General features: G+C 35.5%; 2 protein-coding genes across 3 annotated transcripts; both read right to left on the reverse strand.

Moving 5' to 3' along the window:
- Positions 1 to 5,491: 5,491 nt before the first annotated feature.
- LOC109013539 (protein SMAX1-LIKE 3-like) lies at positions 5,492 to 9,292 on the reverse strand. The gene is made up of 3 exons (XM_018995673.2): positions 7,624 to 9,292; positions 6,962 to 7,211; positions 5,492 to 6,843 (listed from the first exon to the last, which is right to left on the reverse strand). Exons 1-3 carry the CDS (start codon positions 8,814 to 8,816, stop codon positions 5,689 to 5,691), a joined length of 2,598 nt encoding a protein of 865 aa, XP_018851218.2. The 5' UTR covers positions 8,817 to 9,292; the 3' UTR covers positions 5,492 to 5,688.
- A 5,541-nt stretch (positions 9,293 to 14,833) lies between these two features.
- LOC109013541 (protein TRANSPARENT TESTA 9-like) lies at positions 14,834 to 23,143 on the reverse strand. 2 transcript variants are annotated; one of them, XM_018995675.2, is made up of 20 exons: positions 22,836 to 23,143; positions 22,516 to 22,567; positions 22,354 to 22,430; positions 22,118 to 22,251; positions 21,781 to 21,877; positions 21,570 to 21,627; positions 20,147 to 20,255; positions 19,915 to 20,035; positions 19,615 to 19,807; positions 19,191 to 19,522; positions 18,637 to 18,728; positions 18,487 to 18,536; positions 17,868 to 17,936; positions 17,539 to 17,679; positions 16,981 to 17,071; positions 16,687 to 16,761; positions 16,519 to 16,568; positions 16,124 to 16,280; positions 15,882 to 16,048; positions 14,834 to 15,425 (listed from the first exon to the last, which is right to left on the reverse strand). In XM_018995675.2, the coding sequence occupies exons 1-20, from the start codon at positions 22,886 to 22,888 to the stop codon at positions 15,144 to 15,146; spliced, it is 2,400 nt and encodes a 799-aa protein (XP_018851220.1). In that variant the 5' UTR covers positions 22,889 to 23,143; the 3' UTR covers positions 14,834 to 15,143. The 2 variants fall into 2 exon arrangements, with proteins under 2 accessions (XP_018851220.1, XP_018851219.1); XM_018995674.2 differs by having other exon boundaries at positions 16,981 to 17,086.
- Between the last annotated feature and the right edge of the window lie 905 nt (positions 23,144 to 24,048).

A 24,048-nucleotide genomic window follows, 5' to 3' on the forward strand; every position in this document is an offset into this window, starting at 1 on the left:
GGATATCATCCAGATAATCAATCACGCACCAAAACACTCTCGGAAACAAATTTAAACTAAATTGATTAATTCCTTCGTACTCGATCGCGCCCCCCAACCTCTCTTCTAAAATCTCTCTTTTTTCTTTTTTGTTTTTTAACCCCACCAAAACTACTAAAAAGGGGGCCGGGAAATGGGGCTAAATAGGCGGTGCATGGGAGCTGTCTGCAAAACTTCAAATTCAAGTTGGAGTGAGCTAGCAGAACTTTGTGATCTAGTCGTTTCTGACCCACTTTAGTTAATTTTACTCTCAATATATCAGGGATTCAAAAGTGTTAAGATATAAAATAAATAATAAAATCTACTTTTTTCTGCCATAAATTTATAAAGTTTTTGGGATACGTAGTAATTTCATAAAAGAACCATTTAGCCAATGTTCTTGATGCAGTACTCATACCAAATACGGTAGATCATAAGAAATTAAATATGATTTGTAGAAACAAATTTAATCATAAAGAGGGAAAAGTTATAATTAGAGTATTTGGTTTAGTAGTTTGTCTCAGGTACGTTAGATGTCTCATCACATAGAGGCCGAGTCAATCTACTTGCAAACTGGCATGGAATACACACCTTTCATGCTGCTAATTAAAAATTAATATTGGAAGAGCTTATTTGTAAGATCGAGAAGTTTAAAAATCTAGTTTTTTTTTTTTTTTTTTTCTCAATCTAACATGTCAATATATAGTGTAAAGGATCATGCAGTCATGTCTTGAAAACTTGTTTTATATTGACATGCAGATGATACCAAATACATGATCACTGATGTTGAATTCTTCTACATTTGTTAGCATAAAATTTTCTGTTGTTTTTAACAATAATATTGGATCACGTGCATATATAACAAGTGGTCTGTTAATTAACACGGCCGGCAGCTTACGTATATATACCTCGATCTGCTAGGATTTTCCATCTCACATATTTTTTAAGTCTAAATTAAGGTTGAATGAATGGCATCAATTGGTGCATGTGTCGACCCAACCATTACTGCATGATATTCTCCACAATGTTTCTTTTTTCATGCATGTATGTCCTTGCTATTAGCGAACCATTACGAGGAAATCCTTCTTTTCCTATAAAGAACAGCATATTTTGAAAGTACAATGCATGTTAGACGACGACAATCTAAACTCAAGATGGAATAATTGTGGGCAATTCACGAGCTAGCATATTGCACGTGATGCGTGATTAGACTTCACAACCACGTACAATTAATATACTCACTAATTATATATAGAAGAACTCTTTTCAAAACTAATAATATTACGCCACCTTAGAGCAATATTGCCATCCCATTTTCAATAAAATTTCTTATAATTTAGCTAAAAATTAACCATTTTCTCTAAAATGTTTTCCTAAATTTTACTCATCTTTCAAAAACTGCCTACATCTCATTCTCTATTATTTCTCTATTCTAGTATTAAAATAATATTTCTCTATTCTTTTTTTATTATTTTTTCTCTCACTTCCATTTATAAACTTAACTATTCAGTATTCTTTCTTATGTTTTGAACTATTACTCTAGTGAATATTTTAAACAAAAATCTAAATTATTTTTTTGCTGGTATAATAATATTTTTAAATTATTTTTGAAATTATTATTTAAAACTATAATAAATATGAGTATGAGAGAAAATGTAGATGATTGAAAGAAGAATTTATTTTATTTATTAGAATAAAATATTGATAAAAAATATTTAGGAGATGAACATGAGTAGTTCTCCAACTACTATTCATCCTCTAAACATTTTTTCTAAAATAAGAATTCGGATGTAGAAAAAATTTTAATCAAAACCGTAAAGTAAATCTCAAATTATAGAGAAGACGGTGTCACAGGATACCGACTGATCATCAGAATGCTCATAGCAAGTAAACATCGGGAAGAAATCTTAAAACGAAAAAAGAAGATAATAATAAAAAAACAAAACGAACCAACTTGGAAAAAGAAAGGAAAACCGGTCTAAGATAGAGCTAGGCTTCTCCAATTGAGAAAAGTTACAAAAGAGATACGTAAAAAGTTGAAGAGAATATTAATGCTAGTATTGTTTAGCTGGATTTAATTAGTTTGTGTGTGTGAGAGAGAGAAGAGAGAGAGAGAGAGAGATCATCAAACCCCATCAAAACCCATGCACCTAGCAGCTAGTCGGCCTCCATGATGCTTTAAATTCCACAAACACGTCTTTTGAAAAGCCAGAAACGACAAATACCCTACTTATGCTTGAGGGTTTTAATTTAGTTAAAGTAGACGACTAGTAGAGAAGATAATGAGCTTTTTGTGATTCTAAAGTAGCAACATCTTTAAGGTTTAAAAAAGAGATGCTCATCTGTTATTTTCTTAATCCCTTTATTTTCTTTAACTTTAATTATTTATTTTGCACCTCATACCGCAACTTTTCAATGCTTTCCAAAGATGACAATGTTGGGGTCACGAAAATCAAAGAAAGAAAAGTTATTCTTTTACAAACGCTTCACAAAGCATGAAAAGTAGTGCTCTTTTGATATTTGTTAGAGAAGATTTTGCTTTTTCCAGCTTCTAAAGAGAAAAGTTGCTTCTCCTTTGCACAACCCTTACGTTACGGATCATACCTTATTCCACTCCCAACATTCCTTTTTCATGTGTCCTATGGACCATTTATATTACCATCCAATATTTAAAGGCCGTGTACGCGGTTGTATTTTGCCTCATGAGGACATGCACAAGCCGCTCCCACACAGGGACATGAGTACTGTATACTACGAGTAGTACTGCAATATAATACATACATACCTATATAGTATATATGCATGTGTGTGTGTATATATATATATATATATATATATACAGATAGAGAGAGATCAGAGAGAGGGTTATATATGGATGCATATAAGTTTATATATATATGTGTGTGTGTGTGTGTGTGTGTGACGTTTATATGTACTCTTTTAATTTATAAAACTTTCATTTGTCTTCAGAATTTTTGAATCGAAAGTATCGTGACTAAATGAAGCAGTATTTTCAGCGCGCAATCAACAAACGCTGACATGGCTTCTTTTGTATTTTTGGGAAAAAATTGAAGTACTCATGTACTGTTCTAAGATCACCTTAATTTTAATGTGAATATCTCAGCTAAAATGACACGATTAGATAGAAAATTAAGAAAAATATATAAAAAGCAAAAATAAGATGTAATAAAGATCAATTACCACAATTGCAATAATTAAGCTTAATTTGCTCTCAGCTAGCTAAGAGAATTATTGAAAGACCCACCAAATCTTTGTAATTTCTCATCTGTTTTGAGAGTAGATCGATCAGTATATACTTTTTACTAATTAACAGGAAGTTACTGATCTAGCAGATCATCGAAGATAATTTCTCATCCGTACGGTTCCAACTGCATATGTAGTTCTTCATCTTGAAGTAAGTACCAAACGTACAGCCAACTTCTTAATTATATATAAGATTTGGTAGAATACTTATACTGATCAGGATTAATTTATAAGGATCATCCTCATACTATATATTCTAGACAAGAAGAATTCAAGGACGGATGCCCGTATATATATATATATATATATATGTATATATATATATAGCTGGCAAATTTATAAGGTATACCTGCATGCTTGTAGTGAGTTTTGTTTCGACAGAAGAACAAGTGGAATAAAGTTGAAAGCATGATCTATATATCTATTTTTGACAGATCTAGATGATCAGCTGCCAGATGCTCCATATACAAATGATGCCTTCCGTCACGAATTAATTAGATTTAGAGTTAGGACATTGAATTATGGTAATTAAACTAGATCGATGCTTTTAATGTGTTCACTTTGCAACATGCACGTACGGCAGCACATGACAGACGCTAGCTAGCTATTGAACATTAAGAAAGCTTTTCCCAGTGCCACGAAACCAGTCCAGCCTCATATATATATATATATATATATATATATATATATATATATATAAATGCACGATGATTATTTTATAAAAGCTAGCAGATGATCATATCTTTTAGATAAATGAAGAATTAGCTAGCTAGCAAGCTGGGTCGTCTGCCCAAGAACTGCAGCAAGCTCATGACCACCATATCGCTAGCAGCTTGCCTTCGCCCATTAACATAGTATTTATACCTTTAATTTGCTTCCCTTTATTTTGATTAATTAAGAACTTATAAATTAATGTACGTCGACTTTTTTATCTCATGCAATTATATATATGTCCATATTATAATGTTGTGCTGCATGGCCTGCTTAATTTCCTAGTAAAATTAGCTATTACAGTGTATAATCGAATATTTATATATATATGATCAAGAGTGCATGCGTCTTACGGATCGTTGCAAGATATCATGACACTCTTCGATGAAAGCACAACGTAACTACATAGAGGCCATATGTACAGGAACGTCCAATTAAGGAGTAATAATACATATTAATTAATGTCATAAACTTCATTTTTTTGGGATTAATGGTTCTGTGATATAATAATATATATATATTATATATATATATATATATTCTAGACATGATGTTGTGCTAATTATGCTAGCAGCTGCTAGATCATGATAATCTCATTTGTGTTGTGCGGGGCCGGGAGAGAAAACTACGTACGTTCTCTGCATGTAGTCCAAGTCCTCCGATTTTCAGGAGGAAAAATTATTTCTAGAGCTTTGTTACCACTTTGGGGTTGATTTTTTCGTTTCTTTTGTTCAACTAATTGACCATTGACCATTTTCAGGCTACCCATTGAATAATGGATAGAGTTTAAAATCAAGGAATTAAAATATTGGCAACTGAAGTAGTAATCATCAATATCTAAATAGGGAAAAGATTCCACAAAATATACATAGACCATGCAATATGAGTGCAGGAAACGATTTTATTTCCGGCTCTTTTTATAGCTAGGTTTAGCCGCGCGCCCCAATATCAGAATCTAAACAAGTAAAAAAATATAGCGATTAAAAGGCCGTAGCTTAGTGGAGGTTTTGCTGCTCGATTTGTGCGATATTGATTCATTGCAAATTAAACAAATTAAAAGCTAGTAATTTATAATTAGAGAGTTAATTAGAGATCACGTCGTCATGATTCCATGCATGAATAACCGAGTATATATTCGCCCGTGGAATCAAGTAATGGCTGGCTAGCTAATTGGTACTGGATGCACTAACACTGTTGGGGTTGATTCCATGCATGAACTGACCGGAGGAAATATTTCACGCTCTTATAACTATATATGAACATAAGAGAATCGATCAAAAAGGAAAAAGCTTCCATCTGTTATAAATAAATGTGAAAAATGGGGGATAAACTTTTCCACAAACTAGCTAGAGATGATCATAATCTTGTGAGACGGAAAATTATATAGGAAAGGAAGTGCACGTGAAGAAAGTACATTGAAATGCTATTCAGTCTCCCAAGTCAAAAACCTCATGATCACAAAGGGGAACAAAATGATAATGGAAATACACCACCGGTATTCAGACAAAGTTCATAGATATTGTATTAATTAATATACATGTAGTAATTTTACATAGTTAGTTTCCAACACTTGGAAATCTTCTCTGGGAATCTAAACAGGTAAAACTAAGAAGAAAAAAAATGAAAATAGAAGAAGAAACCTGACTACCTGATATGAAATGCTCCTCCAGATTTTTTCCTTTTCAAGTTTTTTTTTCATAATTCCTGGATTTTGAAATAAAAGCGTTTATCAACGGTCTCGAGAAGCCCAATTTCGTCGATTGACTGATCAGCAGCGCAATCGTCATCAATGGAAATATTCAAATCCAGAGACACGCAAGGGCTTGTCTCCTCCAGTGCAGCGCCGGCCTTCTGATCTTCAGACCCTTCTGATTTTTGCTTGATAGGAGGAGAGCAGGCTCTGGATCTTGAGCTGAAGCTTTCACAGCTTAATATGATGATAGCATCGCTAAGGTCAACTTCCTCACCATCGCAATTGGCAATTCTTCCTCTTTCGATAGCTCTCTTGAAACCCATTTGAGAGAAATAATCTGCTTGTTCCACGTCTTCGACTAAGAAGACCATATGAGGATTGGTGGAAACTGCCTCGGCGAACCTCTCAATATAACTGCAACTTTTTTCCTCTCTGGATCTTTTGTTCTTGCAATCCTCGGTTGAATCTGCTCTTGTGGATGAAAAGGTGCTCATGGCAATCGAAATGAGGCATCTCTGAGAGCCAAAAATAAGCTTAGCCAATTCCCTAGCAATCTTTTCTTTGGCTTCCGTATCAGCACCTTGAAAGAACAACCAGGTTTCCTCTTTGACCTCATTGTTTCTCGCCATCCCTTTTCTTCTTGCCATGCCAGACCTGCATTGTAAGATCGTGTTTGCAATTTCAGGGATTATATCTTTCTGCCAGGGAACTTTCTTCTCCAATGCACTGCATAGGGTCTTCATGTTTTCCGCACTGAGCTCCTTAAACCTGTGGCTGTACTCCGTCTCCATCATGATCTCACTGGAAGAAGGTGAATTAGGGGTTGAATTAGGATTTGATGAAAACGGTTGTTTGGAATCCCCGTTCTCTGGAATGCCCATTATTAATCTTGGTTCAACGGTCACGTTAGAATCGTCAGAAATCCATATACGGTGGTGCCTCCACGACTTTTTGGGTTCAGCCACCGGCCACTCATGGTGGATAATCTGGTGCAAATTAGGGTACGGACGGTCATGTGAAAAATATGAAGTGGATGATGAAGGTGATAAAGAGGAGAATGTGCGGGCCGTCTTTTCAGAAGAATGGGGCTGTTTATGGATTGAACTGCAAATTGAGTTCCACTTTTTGCAAAGGTGATCTCTGACTGGGACATAGTTCTGGTAGAAAGATAACGTGATAATGGCAAAAGCAAAAGTTAGTTTTCAACTTTTATAATGCATTAATAGTGAACTATATGTATTTACGAAGTTTAGGAGGTTGAGAAGCGATTAAAACCTGGTCATTAGAGATAAATCCTTTGCTTTCATTTTTATACTGTCGGAGCCATGCAGGAAGCAGCTGGCTTGAAGTAGTGGAGACACTGTTACAAGTACTGCTTTGCAAGCTTTGAGCTTCCAAATCAAACTTTGCTGAGCACTCGGTGCAGCAGGCAAGGTGCTGCTGTTGCTCCTGCCCACCTTCAAGCAGTAGCGAGCTATTTCCATTTTCAGCTTTCTTGCTTGTGGACTGACTTTGTAGGTCCGTACTGGAGACAAAAAGATGATAATAAATGACATTCAGTGGCTAGGCGATTGAACATTTCAGCACTTACAAGTCCGCCAATTTGCACAACTATAATTTGAAGGAAAGAAACATTAAAAAGAAAAGCTTGAAATTATGAGATTTACCAATTTTGTTGTTTTGCATATCTTCTCAAAGATATATATGTTAACTCAAAAACAAGGGGACCGGATGTAAAAGGCCGGAACCTTCGATCTTTTCTATATTTTACCACTTCCTCTCATTCATTCAGTATATACTTTTTTCCCAAAAGAAAATAACTATATGTTCTTCACCAAAATTAACTAAAAAACCAAATTATTTTAGAAAACGTATATATCGAGTATATATGAAATAAAGCTCACAATTATGTCCTACTTTACCAACTCATGTTTTACCTGCCAGCGGTGATCAGACTCAAGCCCAAGCTGGCTGCAGGGATTGTAAGAGGGTGAAGACCCCAAACAGCCTCCAGTGATGGATGACCTGATGATTTACATTTCATGTAAGTTTGGAAAGTGGCAATTCCCATGAGCCAAAAACTCCCAGGCTCTCCAATCCCAGAAATCAATTTTCCTAGTTCCACGATCATGTGTTCCACAGGACAATAATAACGACCCCTCTCTTGTTCAGTCGAACTAGCCCTATAGTCAGTAACCCAATTAAGGTCTCCCAAATATAAAACAACCTCTTTGTTCAAACAACTCTTCACAACGCTCTTGAGCTCTCCAAGTTTCTGTTCGACATCTAATCTAGAGCGATGTCCAAAAGAGGAGAGAGTAACTTGAATAAAATTTACCTTTCTCAAGGCTTCAGGAACATCTCCCTCGTCTACCTTGTTCATCACTCCTCTAACCGTGTTTTCAAGATTATCAAGACACTCTCCTACAATCACAGTACTTTTCCTTCTTTTGTTCATCAAATGATCTATGACACTTCTAACGTCTTCATTCTTAATTAGATCTGATACCACTGGTTTGTCTATTTTTGTTCCACTTTGACCGACTGGTTGAGACTGGAGGAGGGATAATTGATTACTTTCCTTAGACTTGCTACTTGGAGAAGGAGTTTGAGAACATATTTCTAACGACACAGCTTGTTCAACATTACTTTTCACCTGGGTACTAGAGAACCCGGCCTCTCTCATGACTCTACTAACACTAGGATCATCTAAGATGGATATTATGAGTTGCTCTAATTCTATTTTTACTGCTAAGAGGGGTTGCTGCTGATTCTCGATGGACCCTCGTCGTTGATGAGCCTGAGCGCGTTTGAATGCGGCAACCAAGGCGTTGGAGATGGAAGGATGTTGGGAATTGGTGCCCAACATGGGGCTAGCACTGGATGCTGGAAGGCGGTTAAGCGCAACGTTGAAGCAGAGCTCTAGGGCTTTGCACTGGAGGGGGTGAGAGTGGGATTGAAGACAAGCCGTTCGAAACAGGCCAGCGGAAGCTGCAAGCATGGTGTTTGCCACATGGAGGGGAGTCACTTGGGCATGGCCGCGGCACCTGGCAAGGGTTACGGCTTGGTTCACCACTCTCGCTGCGTCTGCAGTTAAAGCTTGTGGCAGAGTGTAACCTCCTGTTCTCATCTTCAACTCTCTCAAACACTTTAAACTACGATAGCAGCGACAAGAAAATTAAAAAGTTATCAAGGAAGAACTTCTGCAGATTGAAATTTTCATGGGTTTATCTCGATTTGAGGGAAAGATACACGGAAACGGTGATTGTTTATGGTTGGGAAAACAAGGAAAATAGATAGGTTTGGGAAACTTTATGGTGAGGGACTGTGGAGGTTGTGTTATGGATCGGTTATTGGTAGGTTTCGATCCACCTAGCTATAGCTAGCTTGTCTATATTATACGGATCAGGAGTTCCATGGAAGCTTGTTTGTTATGTAGCTTGTCAAGATTTTGATTTTGGCTGGGGAGAGAGAGAGAGAGAGAGAGAGAGAGAGAGAGAATTTGAAATTTACGGGAGGTGGGCTATGCTTTTCTTGTAGATGTGGTAAAATTTGGGGTCTAAAGTCGAGTTTGTAGAGGAAAGTGGAATGCATGTGGTGACAACGCAGGACGAATGCACCAGTATCAAAGGAAACCTAGCTTTGCCCTCTCTCTCTCTCTCTCTCTCTCTCCCCATCAAATTTCATAAAATTAAGATACGGTATTTTCCAAGTACTGTGTGGCTCGCTCTATGTTAAGTAAACCATATATAATATATTAAGACTGACCAAAAGAGAAAGAGCTAGCATCCTCCCACTCGGTTCGACGTATATACATCAAATCTTGGTTTAATAAATGAAATTGCCTAGCCAGTCTGCCTGGCCTACAGGTATTGTCAAGAACATAATCAATTAATTCTATTTATCAGCTGACACGTAGGGATAATAATAATAATAATAATAATACTATATTACCTACTGATCTTCGTCAACGGTGGATGAGCGACGTATCATAGTGAAAGGAGTCAATCTCACCCGAAACGCTGTGTTTGGTTTTAAACTCAGCTGAATGGAGTTAAGTTTAATTTAATTTTAAGTTAGGTTTAATATTTAAATATTTAATTCTTAAATTATTAAACTCATTACAATTCAAAATTATCTTCTTAAATATGAGATTCACAATTTTTTTTAATTTAAAATATCTTTATATGTGAGATTCATAATATTTTTTTAATTTCTCATAAAAAAATATTAAATTTATTTTAATATTTAAACATACTTTAAATTCAATTTAGATAGACTTTATATAATTCTTTTCAACTGCTTAATTCATTATTATTAATAAAAAATTTAACTCAAATAAAATCAGCTCAACATTTAAATGCAGCCTTACATCTGATCTTTCCCTCCTTAAATTATGGGTAATCTGGAATTTTCAGCAGCCAAAAGCACACCGGAAGCTCCTCCATCCGTACGAGATAGAGGGGCCGGGGGTGTGTTGTGGTTCAGCGTCCGCCCAAACCGAGGACCTGAAAAGAGAATGACCGGGACTATCTGTCTGAAGAAACCGGGAATTGCGTACGATTTTATTCAGGACTCAAACCAAAGGAATAAAGCGTTCGCATTCATTCATGGATCCTTTATATAATAATAAAGTTACAAAACCAACTTGACGCATTGGATGCACATATGTATTGCATGTGGATTAAGACTAACATATATATATATATATATATATATATATATATAGAAACGTTCCCTAGCTAGCTCCTATGTATGGCATCTCTCCCTCTCTTTTTGGTAAGCATATGACATCTCTCTCTCACTATTCATAAAGCCAGCCGGAGCTTAATTTGGCACCCTCGCTAGCTAGCTCGTTAATTCTCTTAAAAAAAACTAACAAACTAACCACTGTGAAAAATAAAATGATTAAGAATGTATTTGGTCGTAAGATTTAGTTAAGTTCAATCTAATTTAAAATTAAATCTAACATCTAAACACTCAATTCTCAAATTATTAAAGTCTAAATTCATCTCAACTCAAAACTTTCTTACACGTGAGACTCATAATTTTTTTTAACTTCCTTTAAAAAAGTATTAAATTTATCTTAATATCTAAATACACTTTAAATTTAGTTAAGATAAATTCCATATAACTTCTTCCAATGTTCAACTCATTACTATTTATAAAAAATTGAGTTGAGCAATATCTAAACGCGGCCTAAAACAAACTCGAAGGGACACTTTGAGATGTGCACGATCTTTTTCTTAGGCATCCTCTTCAAAAAAAAAAAGGTATATATATATATATATATATAATTGTCTCCAATATATAATTCCGATCGACGCGCGCAGTGTCAAAGCATGAAGGGGTACTGATCGATCATCGAGTTCATAATTATACCAAAACATTAGTGGTAATTTGATAATTTCCCGTTTCATCATGATTCCTATCATTAATCATTTGGTAATAATTAGGATTATAATAACAACTCTTTACAAGATCAGGGCTCGTTTGGACGTACGTACAATAAAATTATGAGATTCATTATATATATTATATATATATATATATATATATATATATTCGGCCAGGCATGATCTACTGTTCACTAATTTTTTTTTTAAAAAAAAAATTATATGAAGCAGTACTAGAGAAACACCGAAAACAACCCAAAGAACATAAAACCATATCTCCAAGCCCAACTAATGAAGATACATATGATTGGAGATCATACTAAATTCAATTATTATATAATGATCTACGAATATTAGGGTACATGCATGACAAATAGCGCTAGCTAGCTAGCTAGCTGCTACCCTTTGGACCGGATGGGCGATCGCTTTTTCCTTCCAAAAGTAAAGGTAATATTTAAGATACTGGTTAAGATTAATGGAAAGACGTTAATGTAGAGTATTAATTAGGTGTCATTTTATCGTTTAAATGGGTATATATACATATATATATATATATATATATAATGAAGAACAAATTAAAAATATGAAGAACCACAAATCCAGACATAGTAGTATCATTTAAAACTTTGGTGACCGTAACCATGATCAGCCTCTCACTCATTAATGATGTCAAGGACATGAATATGTGTAGAGGGCTGCAATTTCATATATAACCGACATCGCAGCAGTTGTGCAGTACTGCATATATATATAAGGCTTCCGCTCCTTAAATATTCCATAATTTGATTTGGAAATTAATGTATCACACAAAGTTCTCATTTATATTTAAAGTACTGCACGATCGAAGATATATAAACTTTATTTCCTAATTAAATTAATTTCTTGTGTCGTTACCTCATTAATTATTATACTTTTTAGTTAGTTAGATTAGTATTATTTTTTTTCTGATGAGGCATGCATGCTAGCTAATTAAGTATTTTTTCGAAAAAAAACTTAACTGCATTTGTGAGACATGTGTCTATTCATAATTGGTTATATATGTTATGATAATCGAATGTCATGTACGTAATAATTTTCATTAATGAATTAACAAAATTCCGACAAATGGATCACAATTTTGATAGGTAGATATCATACAATAAACCTTGTGAAATTTGTTTTGTTTCCCATATAGCAGTTTATAAAATAATCAAATCACATTATCCACTATAATAAATTTTCGTAAATTTTATGTTTTCATGATCATTTTATTCTTCTAATTTCTTCTTCTATCTAGCTAGCTCTGTCACTCGGGTATTTTTTTGGGTGTTTTAATTTTGTGGCCCATTTAATTAGGTTAATGCAGATCCTAATATTCTAGCTGAGCGTGCCTTTGCATGGAAAGGAGAGCTAGATGCCACCGCTCGGGACTGACCCCACATCTTGGTCTCCAGACAAAATTGAAATGAAATGATAAAAACTATAAAATAACCTAATATAAACAAATCGGAACATTTTTTCCGAAAACTACAAACGAGAGATCCTTTCGTTCCTCGAATCATCATCGACTTTAACATGTTGATACAACGACCCATAACTTCAAAAAAGGAAAAAAGAAAAACCCATGTTCAATAGCTAGCTAGTATACTTTCAGTCCCACTGTCTTCAATTAACTATAGTTGTTCAACCAAAAAGATCGAAAAAGAATTGATTGATAAATAATAAAAAAGAGAAAAGAGCTAGAATGATTGATCTAGGAATAATAGAGGCCATATATATGCATAAAAACTATAAGCCAGCACTCAAACAAGAAGACATTTTTCGGAGCTTAATTCCAAGAATATTGCAAGAAATTAGCATCCCGCATTAGTTAACAAATTATGACAGGATCATGCATGGCGCGCGCGCGCTGCATGTAAATGCAGTTGCAATTAATTTCAATTGTCATGAAACCAACCAGATTATATATATATATAATTGCAAGTTCTATATATAATAGTAGGTCTCAAACAGTTCCTCGTACAGAAACTAAAATAATCCAAAACTCGTCCCAATTGTTAATTCTAATTACTGGGTTGGTGAGTCCCCTCCGCCAGTCAAAAAGCTTCTTCTATCTTTGTTTTCCTAAAAAGACATATAGATTAAAGGGCACCAGATAATTTGAACACAAAAGCACTCACCAATGCTAGGAGGAGGAGGAGTCTCTGAATGAAAGGGATCAGGAATAGATATGTACAACGTACCTAGTTAGTTACCACTTCACCGATAGCTTTTAACTATAGCTATTATATAATGGCAAAAGCCATCTCGATCTCATTGCTAATTGCTAAATCCGCGTAATCACGAGATTATGAGATTTGTGTCAAAATCACCACCAGGTCCTTTACTTTGTTTTCACGTGAACACAGTACTATATTAACCCCGATAGAAGGCGTTATCTACAGTACACTTTCTTTTAGATAAATTTATTAGATGTTTTAACGTATAATATGAAATACGTGGCACTCTCATCTGATTATAAATATTATCTTACTAATCTTTTCTGCATAAACACTATTTAATTTTTGTAATGAAATGGCATCTAATTGTGATAAGATAGGTATTTCGAAATTATCTACAAACTTTTTTTGATACTTAAATGCTAATTAGCTTATCAGATTATCTAATAGGGAATTAAATGTATGGACATTCAAGACATTTAATTAAAAAAAAAAAAGGGATTCTTGTCATTCTAATTAAGTAGACGCGATATTAATATTGTTACAGATTAAATGTAAACGAAATATAATAGTAACATTATACTATTATTATATCTATATCCCTTTTGCTTAAAGTTAAGCTAGCACTATCTCATAAAGCGACATTAAAAGTAAAATATGGCATTATCTACTCAAAAGCATCACTCATTTTATGCTTTTAAGCTTCAAATAAGCATCTTCGGCCTGTTCGTGGCCACGTGGCTCAAGGCAATATTCAAGAGATGGACCAAATCTCTCAGACAGAGAGAGAGAGAGCGCGTAGTTAATAGTATAATAGTAGTGTGGAAGCCGGCCAGACTTCAGAGCTTTAAAGGTTACAATAGAGGAAAAAGTAGCTCCAATTTTGACATGACAGCCTTGTTAATAATGTAAAGGTGATGCAACTACGTACCAGTACCACACTCCTTTCCCTAAAAGCGTTCATTATTTTTATGCTTCTAGTTTCGTAGCTCGGTTCTCAACAGTAAATTGCAACGGGTGTAAAAGTAAAACACTCCTTGCCATCAAAACCCACAGGATCGGCTTTCTTAACAGTCAAAGTTGCTTTGGCTTCAGCTATCTATTTTTACTAGAATGGTGAAAAGAAGCCACAATCAGAGCTAGGCTCGTTGTTAGTACCCTCCATAGTAGAGCACTGTACATAAATAATAAGATTTATTATATTTCATATACGATTTTCTTCCATTTATCGAAATATAAAAAATGGCTTCCTATCCAAAGAGGTCTGTTTCTGAAACCTTCGCAGTACCTTGTGATAAATATCAAGGTTGGAACTTTGATTTATGAGATGATCCCAATATGATCCCTATACCAGCACAGGGTATGAATAATATAAACAAACTAAGCTAAAGAATGTTCTGATGGCATGGGAGATGAAAGACTCAACTTACGTCTGGTTGCCAAGCCATTTTCACTTCGTGTCCACTGTCATCAGGGCAAGAAACACACTAATTGAAGAGATTAACAAACAATAGCCAAAAACTCGCCTCCAAGTAAGAGATGGGCACCACTAATTTTAGCCTCCCTCAAAAAGGAAAGGATTATTTACACATTCTTTTATCTTTTTGCTGGGAAAATAGTTGCATACGTTTCCAAAATAAGTACATATATACAAAACTGGCATTGACTGCCGCGTGCTTCAAAATGAGATACTAAATAATGAAATGTCCCTATTGCACCACCAGTGCATTTTATGATCTATTAATTATGAACACCACTATTGTGAAATCCACCCTGACTATGCTCTAATACACTAAAAATACAACAATTCAAAAACAAAAACAAAATTAGTATGTCTAACCTCAAATATCTCGCATTAGAGCTTCACTCATCTTGATTATCTGATAAATTTCCAAGAAAATCATCCTGGAGAAGTGGAGCAAGCATGCTTTCAACAAAGGATCTCTGTTTACCAGTTTCCTCAAGTATCAACAGCCGTGCCATATCACAAGCTTTTGCGTTTGGGAAACCAAGGGTCCATCTCCCATCTGCAACATGATTGGACATCTTCAAGTGGTTGCCTCTGGCCTTACTTGCATCAAATCTTGGGTCGAACTCTCTTATCTGGAGATGCAACCATGAGGGATGGTCCTTGTCTATCTTTGGCTGTATTACAAACAGAAGAGTCTTATCATATAAAACATTAGTAATGAGTTTGGAGCAACCCTAGATCTTTGGATGAATTCCAATCATTTGAAGTTTTTTCTCAATAAATAATTGATTAAATTAGTAGAAAACATGCAGCAAAAAGTTATAGATTGTCTACATCTTTGCCATTACTACATTTTCACTTCTCACTAGCCCTGCAGAATTATTCTATTTACAAACCGATGTGAGAATATACCATCCATATTATTGATGTGGCATGATTTGACTTGCAAATTTTAAATATGTAAATCTTTCTTACAGATCAAATCCTACCACATCAGCAGTATGGAATTTGTGTCCTACACACTGGCTTATGAATAGAGTTTTTCTTAAATTTAATCAAGTGATCAGACAATCGTCAACCTATTATTGTATGTTGACCCACTTATGCCAGTATCAGTACAGTGTACTTACACTCAAACCAGCCAATGGAGCAATAGCAATGACAACTCCTCTTTGACTACGGAAGGGATGTTTCTCTGTGAGAAGCAATTTTCCAGTTATTCCCCTTGCTGCTGGTACCAGGTATACATCCCTGATTCCTGCATTGGAAAATGCTATACTGCAAGGGATTCCAGATCCTGCAAAAGTCATATAAAAGCTAAGAGAATAAAGAAATATACTTCTAAATTAATTTTGATGGAATGATAATGTACCTAGAGAAACATCGGAACCAAAGCTTGCAGATGAAATATCGGAAGTGTGACTTCTTCCAGAATCAGCAGTTGGACCAGTTGTTGTATTCAGTGTGGGTTTTTCAGGCAAATCTCCTTTGAAAATAAAAGCCTTGAGCTGAAGATGGAGAATGAATACCTGAAATATAATTATTATGAGATCTCTATACCCTACCGAACTGGAACGAGGAATTAACGGTTTCATAGAGTATAACAACAGAAAATGGACTCTTGAAAAATATAAACTTGGGTTGACAGGAAAACTAGAAAGGAACTCTCAAGACAGCAGAGGATGTAGCTAGCCAGATTTAATACAAGATATTACAACAAATAAAGTTCCACAAAATGGAATTTTAATTAGAGTTAATTATAAAGACCTTCACAGCTTCTACCATCCTTTGCAAAGCAGAAAGAGTAGCAGCATCCCCTGTAATATGTAAACAGTATTTATTTATTCTCCAAGAAAGAGCAAAGTGTTGTAAGACGGAATAATTCCATCCAATTAGAAAATTTTAGTTTTTTCATTAAGATGAAAAAGTATATACCGTCAGTCTTTTCTCGGCAAACAGCAAGCTCTAATGCAAAGAAGGGATCTTTACATTGGGATGATTCCTCAAGAGCTGTATGGAACATTAATATAGAGGAAATCAGTTCCATAGAAATTGTTTATCCAATAAAAACATTTCGACTTCTTTCTTACTATGGTGAATTCTGGCTATACCAAGCAAAAGGAATTTCATAACGGGGCCATACTTGTTCTCCCTCTCAAGAGTTCATGCACCACAACTTTGTAAGGGGAGATTCCACCGACCATAAAACAGAAATAAATTCACACGTACCAGTTCTACAGTTTGACCATTCACTTTGGAACGTATCCGGAATACGATCAAACCAGCATCCATCAAGTTCTTTCCGAAGGCGTTCACGAGACTGCTCATATGAAGTCTGTCAATGGCAACTAGAAAATATATAACTTTAGAAAGTTTAAGATAAATAACTGGTGTGATTAGATGACGTGTATCATTATAAAGGAATGTGGCAAAGTTCTCAGTTTCTTTCAGCACATGACTTAACACTTAACTCCCACAATTTGACAGCAGAAGACGGGGATCAGTCATATCTTTCATTACTAAATCCCACGATGTTTTAATGTGAATTACTTTTTTAGTGTCTAAGAATACAACTGCTAAAGGAACATGGCAATCATACTAAGCAGGAAACTTCAAAAAAATTATTGAATAAAGGATGAGTTTCAGAAAATCCTGACGACTCAAACATGCAAAGCAAAAACAAATATCTCCTCTATATGAAAGTTTCTATCGAAAAAAGTACTTCTTATATCAGAACCAGGAGTACATGTATTAACAAAATGTATAACAGCACAGGTGAATTCTTACATTGAATAGTTGGAAATTAAGATCACTGAGGATGTTCCCTTGAGAAATCAGTAGCTTCCGGAAGAACCACCCTGTGTGCCATTGTATTAGTACAGACAACGGTGGTTGGCTTGCTAAAATCTTCAACAATGCATTTAAAATCTGTATAAAATAAAAAAATTAATATATAAATTCATCAGGACATTTGAAGCTATACTGAACCAGGACATTCAGGGTGACAGTTTAAGATTCTGGTTAATAGCTTCTAATTGACAAACCTTAGAAGTAATAAAAGAGAGTGGAAACAAAAATTTAAACAGTGGCACAACATTTTTGCACCCAATATATACCTGGGGCATGAATTTCACAAAGATACTTTCATCCACTCTCTGTGAAGCTGATAACTCACGAGCCTGCGTCTGAATGTACCAAAGACATATTAGAAATTTAGAAGTATAAAAAAGTAATCATATCTTGAGTTAAAAATAAATAAAATAAAGTATATAATTTTTATTTCCATATGCATATACAATAGAGGTGGATGAGGAGGTAAACAATCTTGGTAATGTTTTTTTTTTTATAAGTAACAATCTTACAAAAAACCATCCTCACTACATGCAAATTGGTCTGCAAAAAATCAAAGGAAACAGAGGACAACGGCTCTAAATCATACCATAAGCACTTGATTGTCAATAAAAGATCATTGGCTAATTCTATAACCAGTTAATGTATGGACATAAAGAAACAGAGCATGGTTAGTTTAAAAATATATATTTTTCATGAGTAGGAGTATCATTTACTTCCTCATGGCCAAGGGAGTGGCAACAAGAACAGTGAAGTAGAAAATGAGATCTGAAGCGGTAAATTCCATCGATGTTGATTGTAAAGAAACCTTGACTGGAGGTATATGTTTAGATGAAAATATAACTGATCAACCCAGATGAACAATATTATGGTATTGACACTTACAGTCATATCCTGTATTCTGCCAATCATTGGAAATAGGAAATGATCAAGATCTGCACACACACACAAAAGCAAATAAACAAATGACACATTGTAAGATAAGCAAAGGAAAAGTTGAAAATATTGATGCAATCTGAAGTTACAAAGTCATACCTTTACTTTCTGCTAAGATAAGTAATAAAAATAGAGATGCTAGCAGCAGACTGGGACTATTGTCCGCAAAAACATATTTAAATATTCCACCCCTGCAACAGTTGAAACTTTCATAATCACTATAAAAATACATTGTAAATCTCACACTCTTACGATAAAGAAAAGGAATGGGGATTTAGTCAATAAAAAAATTGGGATATTTCTAAAAAAAAAAAACTATCATTCTAACTTTTGGAGAAAAAAAAAGGCACTTGCAATGGATTATCTTCCATGAAATGAACTTATAATGAGGCCATGGTAACATTCAGGTTCAAGCAGCAACCCCCATACCTCAGACATTCATCCCACTTTGAAAATTACTTAATTTAATTTATTCTTATTCCTATAATATTAATGAAACTTGATTATTCGAGGTGTATCACAAGTAAGGAAGAAAACAAAAGAAGGAAATGGAAAAAGAGAAAAAAATAGTGAAAGGAGGTCGTTATTTTTGGACTTCATTAGAATATGAAACTGTCTATTTGGATTTAAAGGTCGATTTGTCTCAAACCCACCTTTCTATACAGAGATCATTCCGAGCACCACCAATGAATTGAGAATCAGATGGCACATGCTCTGCCAAATGCCCAAACATATAGTTGCTAGTATTTTCTGATCCCTCTGTATCTGGATGAGAACATACCAATTTATCCACATCATTCAGATGATTAAGAAAAGAATTACCATTCACATCAACTGTGTCCCCTTCAGTAGCACCTCCTACACTTGAGGTCATATAAGGATATAAAATGACACCAGCCACGGCATTTATCACTCTTTTTCCACCTATAACTTGGATAAGACGAGAAATGATATACAAAGAAGTGACCTCTGATATATTCAAGCCCTGGAAAAAATACAAGAAATAATAGGGTTCATTGAACGAATCATGCAGAAAAATGGTGAATTGAGAAAAAACTAAAGGCGAGAATTTCTCACGTCAATCTGCTGCCTTAACTGCAGTAACGGAAGCAATATTGGAAAGACAAGTAAGCTGAAAAGATTTTGGGTGATAAATCTACCCAAACGATTCTCGCTGACACTGAGTATGTCTTTAAAGTAGTAAAGATCATCTACAATTTTATCAGTTTCTAGAATTAGCTCATTTCTCCTTCCATGAGTGCACATTTCCCTGCATAAATTTGAAGCAAATTTTTGCCTAAGATGAATACTATTACATGTACCAAAGTATGGAAAATGAAAACAACATAAATTTCTCTTGAGAATTCAAAACCATACTCTTTAGCTTGGAGAAAGGTGTCTAGATGCAAGCACTGCTTTCTTAATCTACAAACCACATCTGAGAAGTACTTTGAGACTGGAGGAGTAGTTATAAATTGAAAGACAATATCATCGCTCACTGCATAACCAAAAAGATAATATTGCAGGATACCAAAAATGTATTTTCCATATTATACTTAATCAGTATTTTCTACTTGGAAAAGATTAAAAAAAGATAATGGCACAGTACCATTGTATATGTTGAGGGTTAACGCACGTACAGCTGTCTGAATCATCTTTTCCTCGTAATGAGCAAATTTAAGAGCCTCGCTATACAGGGGAAATGAAACTACAGCATCCTGAAATTGAAGGGAGACAAGATTCCAAAGAATGAGGAAAAGAATACATAAAGATTGAGAGGCCATCGACAAAACTCAATCAAACTAGTATAATGAAAGAAAAGGTAATTGAGGCATGCATGCAAGAAGGGTAGCAAACACATGCAGAGCTGATTGAGGCTCATAAACACAAAATTGAGACTACTACACACTTCAGTTCTCATGAGTTAATCCAACATAGAGGCTGATGCACCATGAATATACTAATCCGTCATTGTATATCAGTTCTACTTAATAAACTAATCCAAAACAGTTTCAAACCAAAGACTTCCTTCTTTTTGATCGGTAAAAGACTTCCTTTCTTTTAGACTTTAAAGTATAGCCATAAGATGCTTATACGTTAAAGTATAACCAAAGAATCAGGGAAAAAATAAATAAAGATTGAGAGGCCATCGACGAAACTCAACCAAACTAGTATCAAGAACAGTTGTAAACACATGCAGAGATGATTGAGGCTCATGAACACATAATTGAGACTACTATACACTCCAGTTCTCATGAGTTAAACCAACATAGAGGCTGATACATCCTGAACATACTAATCCGTCATTGTAACCAATGAATTACATTGCAGGCATCTTCGTAAAAAAAGATCACGCGTATCAGTACAAGAAATAGTTGAAGCAACCACAACAAACAATGGACAAAATCTCACAGTTCTACTTAATAAACTAATCCAAAACAAGACAGTCTCAAACCAGACTTCCTTTCTTCTAGACATTAAAGTATGTTATGAACCTCACAGATTGTATAGACCGAATGGCAATGGAAAATAGAGAAAACTATGAACAGAGAAGGAGATGATAGAAATGCTACTGGATTCATACGCATTGGGGTATTCAAGGTCCCCAATTCCTCCAAATGAAAGTACCAAACAAGTCTAAGAGATTTCCAGGTACAAGAAGATCCCCCACAGACTACCACCTGCTGTCTGTATACTCCATGAAAATAGAAACTAGCCAAAGCGTAAAGGGCCATGGGCCAACTAACAAAAGCATTATTACGCTACGGCCCAAGGACACACTCCTGGCCCATCTATGAACACAAGCTAAAATACTAAAAAGACTACATAACATGAGCCCCTCAGCTAGGCCCAGACACCGGACCCTAAGCTGCTAACAAAGTATAACCATCAGATGCCTTGATCTCTGTAGTTCTGTTTCTTTCATCCATAACAGGCCATGTGCTAAGACGACCATTCATGCTAAAAAGTATACACCACAGCCAAGCACATAAAATGACATCAAATCCTACAAAGCATGAGCATTAACTTACCTCTTGAACCTTCACAAGAAGGCAAAGTGTGTCTTTGTTTATCTTGCTGCTCACTGCCCTATTTTGTATTTTTTTTAAGTAACAAAAAAGCCAGGAAATAGTCAGAAAAGTCTTCTAAGCAAAAAGAACATGGCAAGAAACAGGAAAATTATCAAATAGCTCAATTATTTCACTAAAACAAAGTTACAGAAAACGACAGAGGGATCCAAACCTTAAAAATGATACATAATATGGAGCCAGATCTCCACCATCAAATTTGTACTTATGTGCTATTATGTTGTTAACATAATCATTGCTAAAACAATAATCTGCATCATGCAACCATCAAATGCATCACAAAATTGTATAAGCAATGGTCACAGGACTTGCAAACGGAGACACTTGATAAAAGCGGGAAAGAAATAATAGCAGGTTCAACATAATCACAGCTTCCATATTCTCAGTCCAAAGTCAAATGCACCTCTTCAGACAAGCAAATAAGCAGAGAGAAGGAAAGGACCTAAAACTCAAGAAGTTCGGGGTACACACAAATGGCACTCAAATCTTACAAATTGCATGTTCGCTATCCATATTTTGAATCATTATGCTTAGATACTGTAGCAACGGTGCCTCAATCCTCGAATTCTTGCTGATCTTTAGCAAGCGAACAAATTCCGCTAAAACTTGGTATTCCATGAAACATCTGCAATTTAATTAAGAAAGTAGCTGTTACAATGTCATCAAAATACCGAGAAGGGAACCATAACCTCACAGACAATCTGTATCTTGAAAAAGCAGTTCGTACTCAAATATCATAGGATCCTGTCTATCACCATAGGTAACTATCTCCACTATAGACTGCAGTAGATCTATGACCAACTCCTGGAGGGAACAGATCAAAGAGAGGATCAGTTAATAGAACAAAAAGAGTCACCTAAGATTATCATCCAAATGTCAATTGAGATACCCTGTTACGCAGATCCACAACTTTGATCGCCCGCAGTTCATTGATTACATATCTATATCCACAACAAGATCAGACAAGTTCATGGTTAAAAGTACTAAAAACGATGACGAGATGATAAATAAGTTGTTAAACTAAAAAAAGGTTTAATATTCAACTAAACCGCCCAGGGACAGCTCGATAGCAAGATTACGAGCGAGGTTTCAAGTATTTCCAATTGCTTGAGGATTTCTCAAAACAAATTCACGAGTCATACGAACCGCTGCACAAATGTTTGTGGAAACTCCTAACCAGCTGGTGACGACGGGTCATAGGAAACTTACTTGAAGTGCTGTAGAGAAAAACGGTCGATGGACCGCCAGAAAGAGCGCCACATGGTGACCGATCCAGGGGTCCGATAGCAAGATCTACACGCACACGGGGGACCAAAAGCCCTAGATAAAAGGGAATTGAAGACGAGGTAACAATGCGGGAACGATCATGCAGTTTGAGAGTGTATGAGGCGCGCGTGTGTTTGTGTGTGTGTTTTGGCTTTGTAAGACGGGACCGCGCGCAGGGACTTTCTTTGGTTTGGCCGTTTGGTGGTGGCTCTGCGGGTTGAATGTGGCAACCAACTTTCAACGTTTTCAAAATGGAAGGTATTTGTTTACGAAGTCGGCAACGGTTCTGGGAAAAAGGCGACGTGTTTCCAAGGCAACGCACCAACTTCACGGCGTCATTTTGGTGTGTGCAGTGGGCTGAGGCCGAGTGAATTGAGGCGGAAGACTGACCTGAAATCAGCCCATCTGGGCCCGAACTATTGGGCAGATCTTTGTGCCAGTTTAGAACTGAGCCCATTCTTGGACAAGCTTTTAAAGCAGATTGGGTTTGCTAAGGTAAGGCCATTTACTAGCGAGATTCAATGCGGCCTCAATTTTCTTGATTGGATGGGATAACTCGTACATCTTCGGAGAATGATTCGGCATCAAGGATTCAAGCGACCTAGATACTTACTCATTCTACAATTCTAAGTTATACGAGTTCTGCATACTCTATTTGAAAAAAGTGAATAAATCTAAAATTCATACAAAAAATAATAATTTAATAGTAGATCTTATTTTTTTAAAATAAAATACACAATACACTATGCTTACACACATTAATATCGTATCTAACATTACTTATTATAAAAACATGGCATCAAGGGAAAAGCCCCCAGCTGAGTTGAATAAATATGGTGAGCTTAGGCTTGTCGATTGCCAGCTAAAGATAGTTGAACAAGTTGGAAAGAAAAATAAAAAAGAGAGGAGAAGGTCCAACTACTTCTTGTTATGTCCGGTAAAGAAGGGGAAAAGGAGTACTGACATTTTGAAAAGAGAGAAGAAAAAAAGGCTATAAGTCATGACTATTTGTATAATTAACAATATTGGATGCTAGGGGTGAAAATTGATTCCATCGGCACGATTTTAAAACAAAATCGATCCCAATCGATACAGTATTTTTAGAGGAGGAAATCGGCCAAAACTGGTCAATAGGGAGAAGAAACACTAATCATCT

The sequence above is a fragment of the Juglans regia genome, chromosome 4, assembly GCF_001411555.2.
Source record: "Juglans regia cultivar Chandler chromosome 4, Walnut 2.0, whole genome shotgun sequence".
Classification (NCBI taxonomy): domain Eukaryota; kingdom Viridiplantae; phylum Streptophyta; class Magnoliopsida; order Fagales; family Juglandaceae; genus Juglans; species Juglans regia.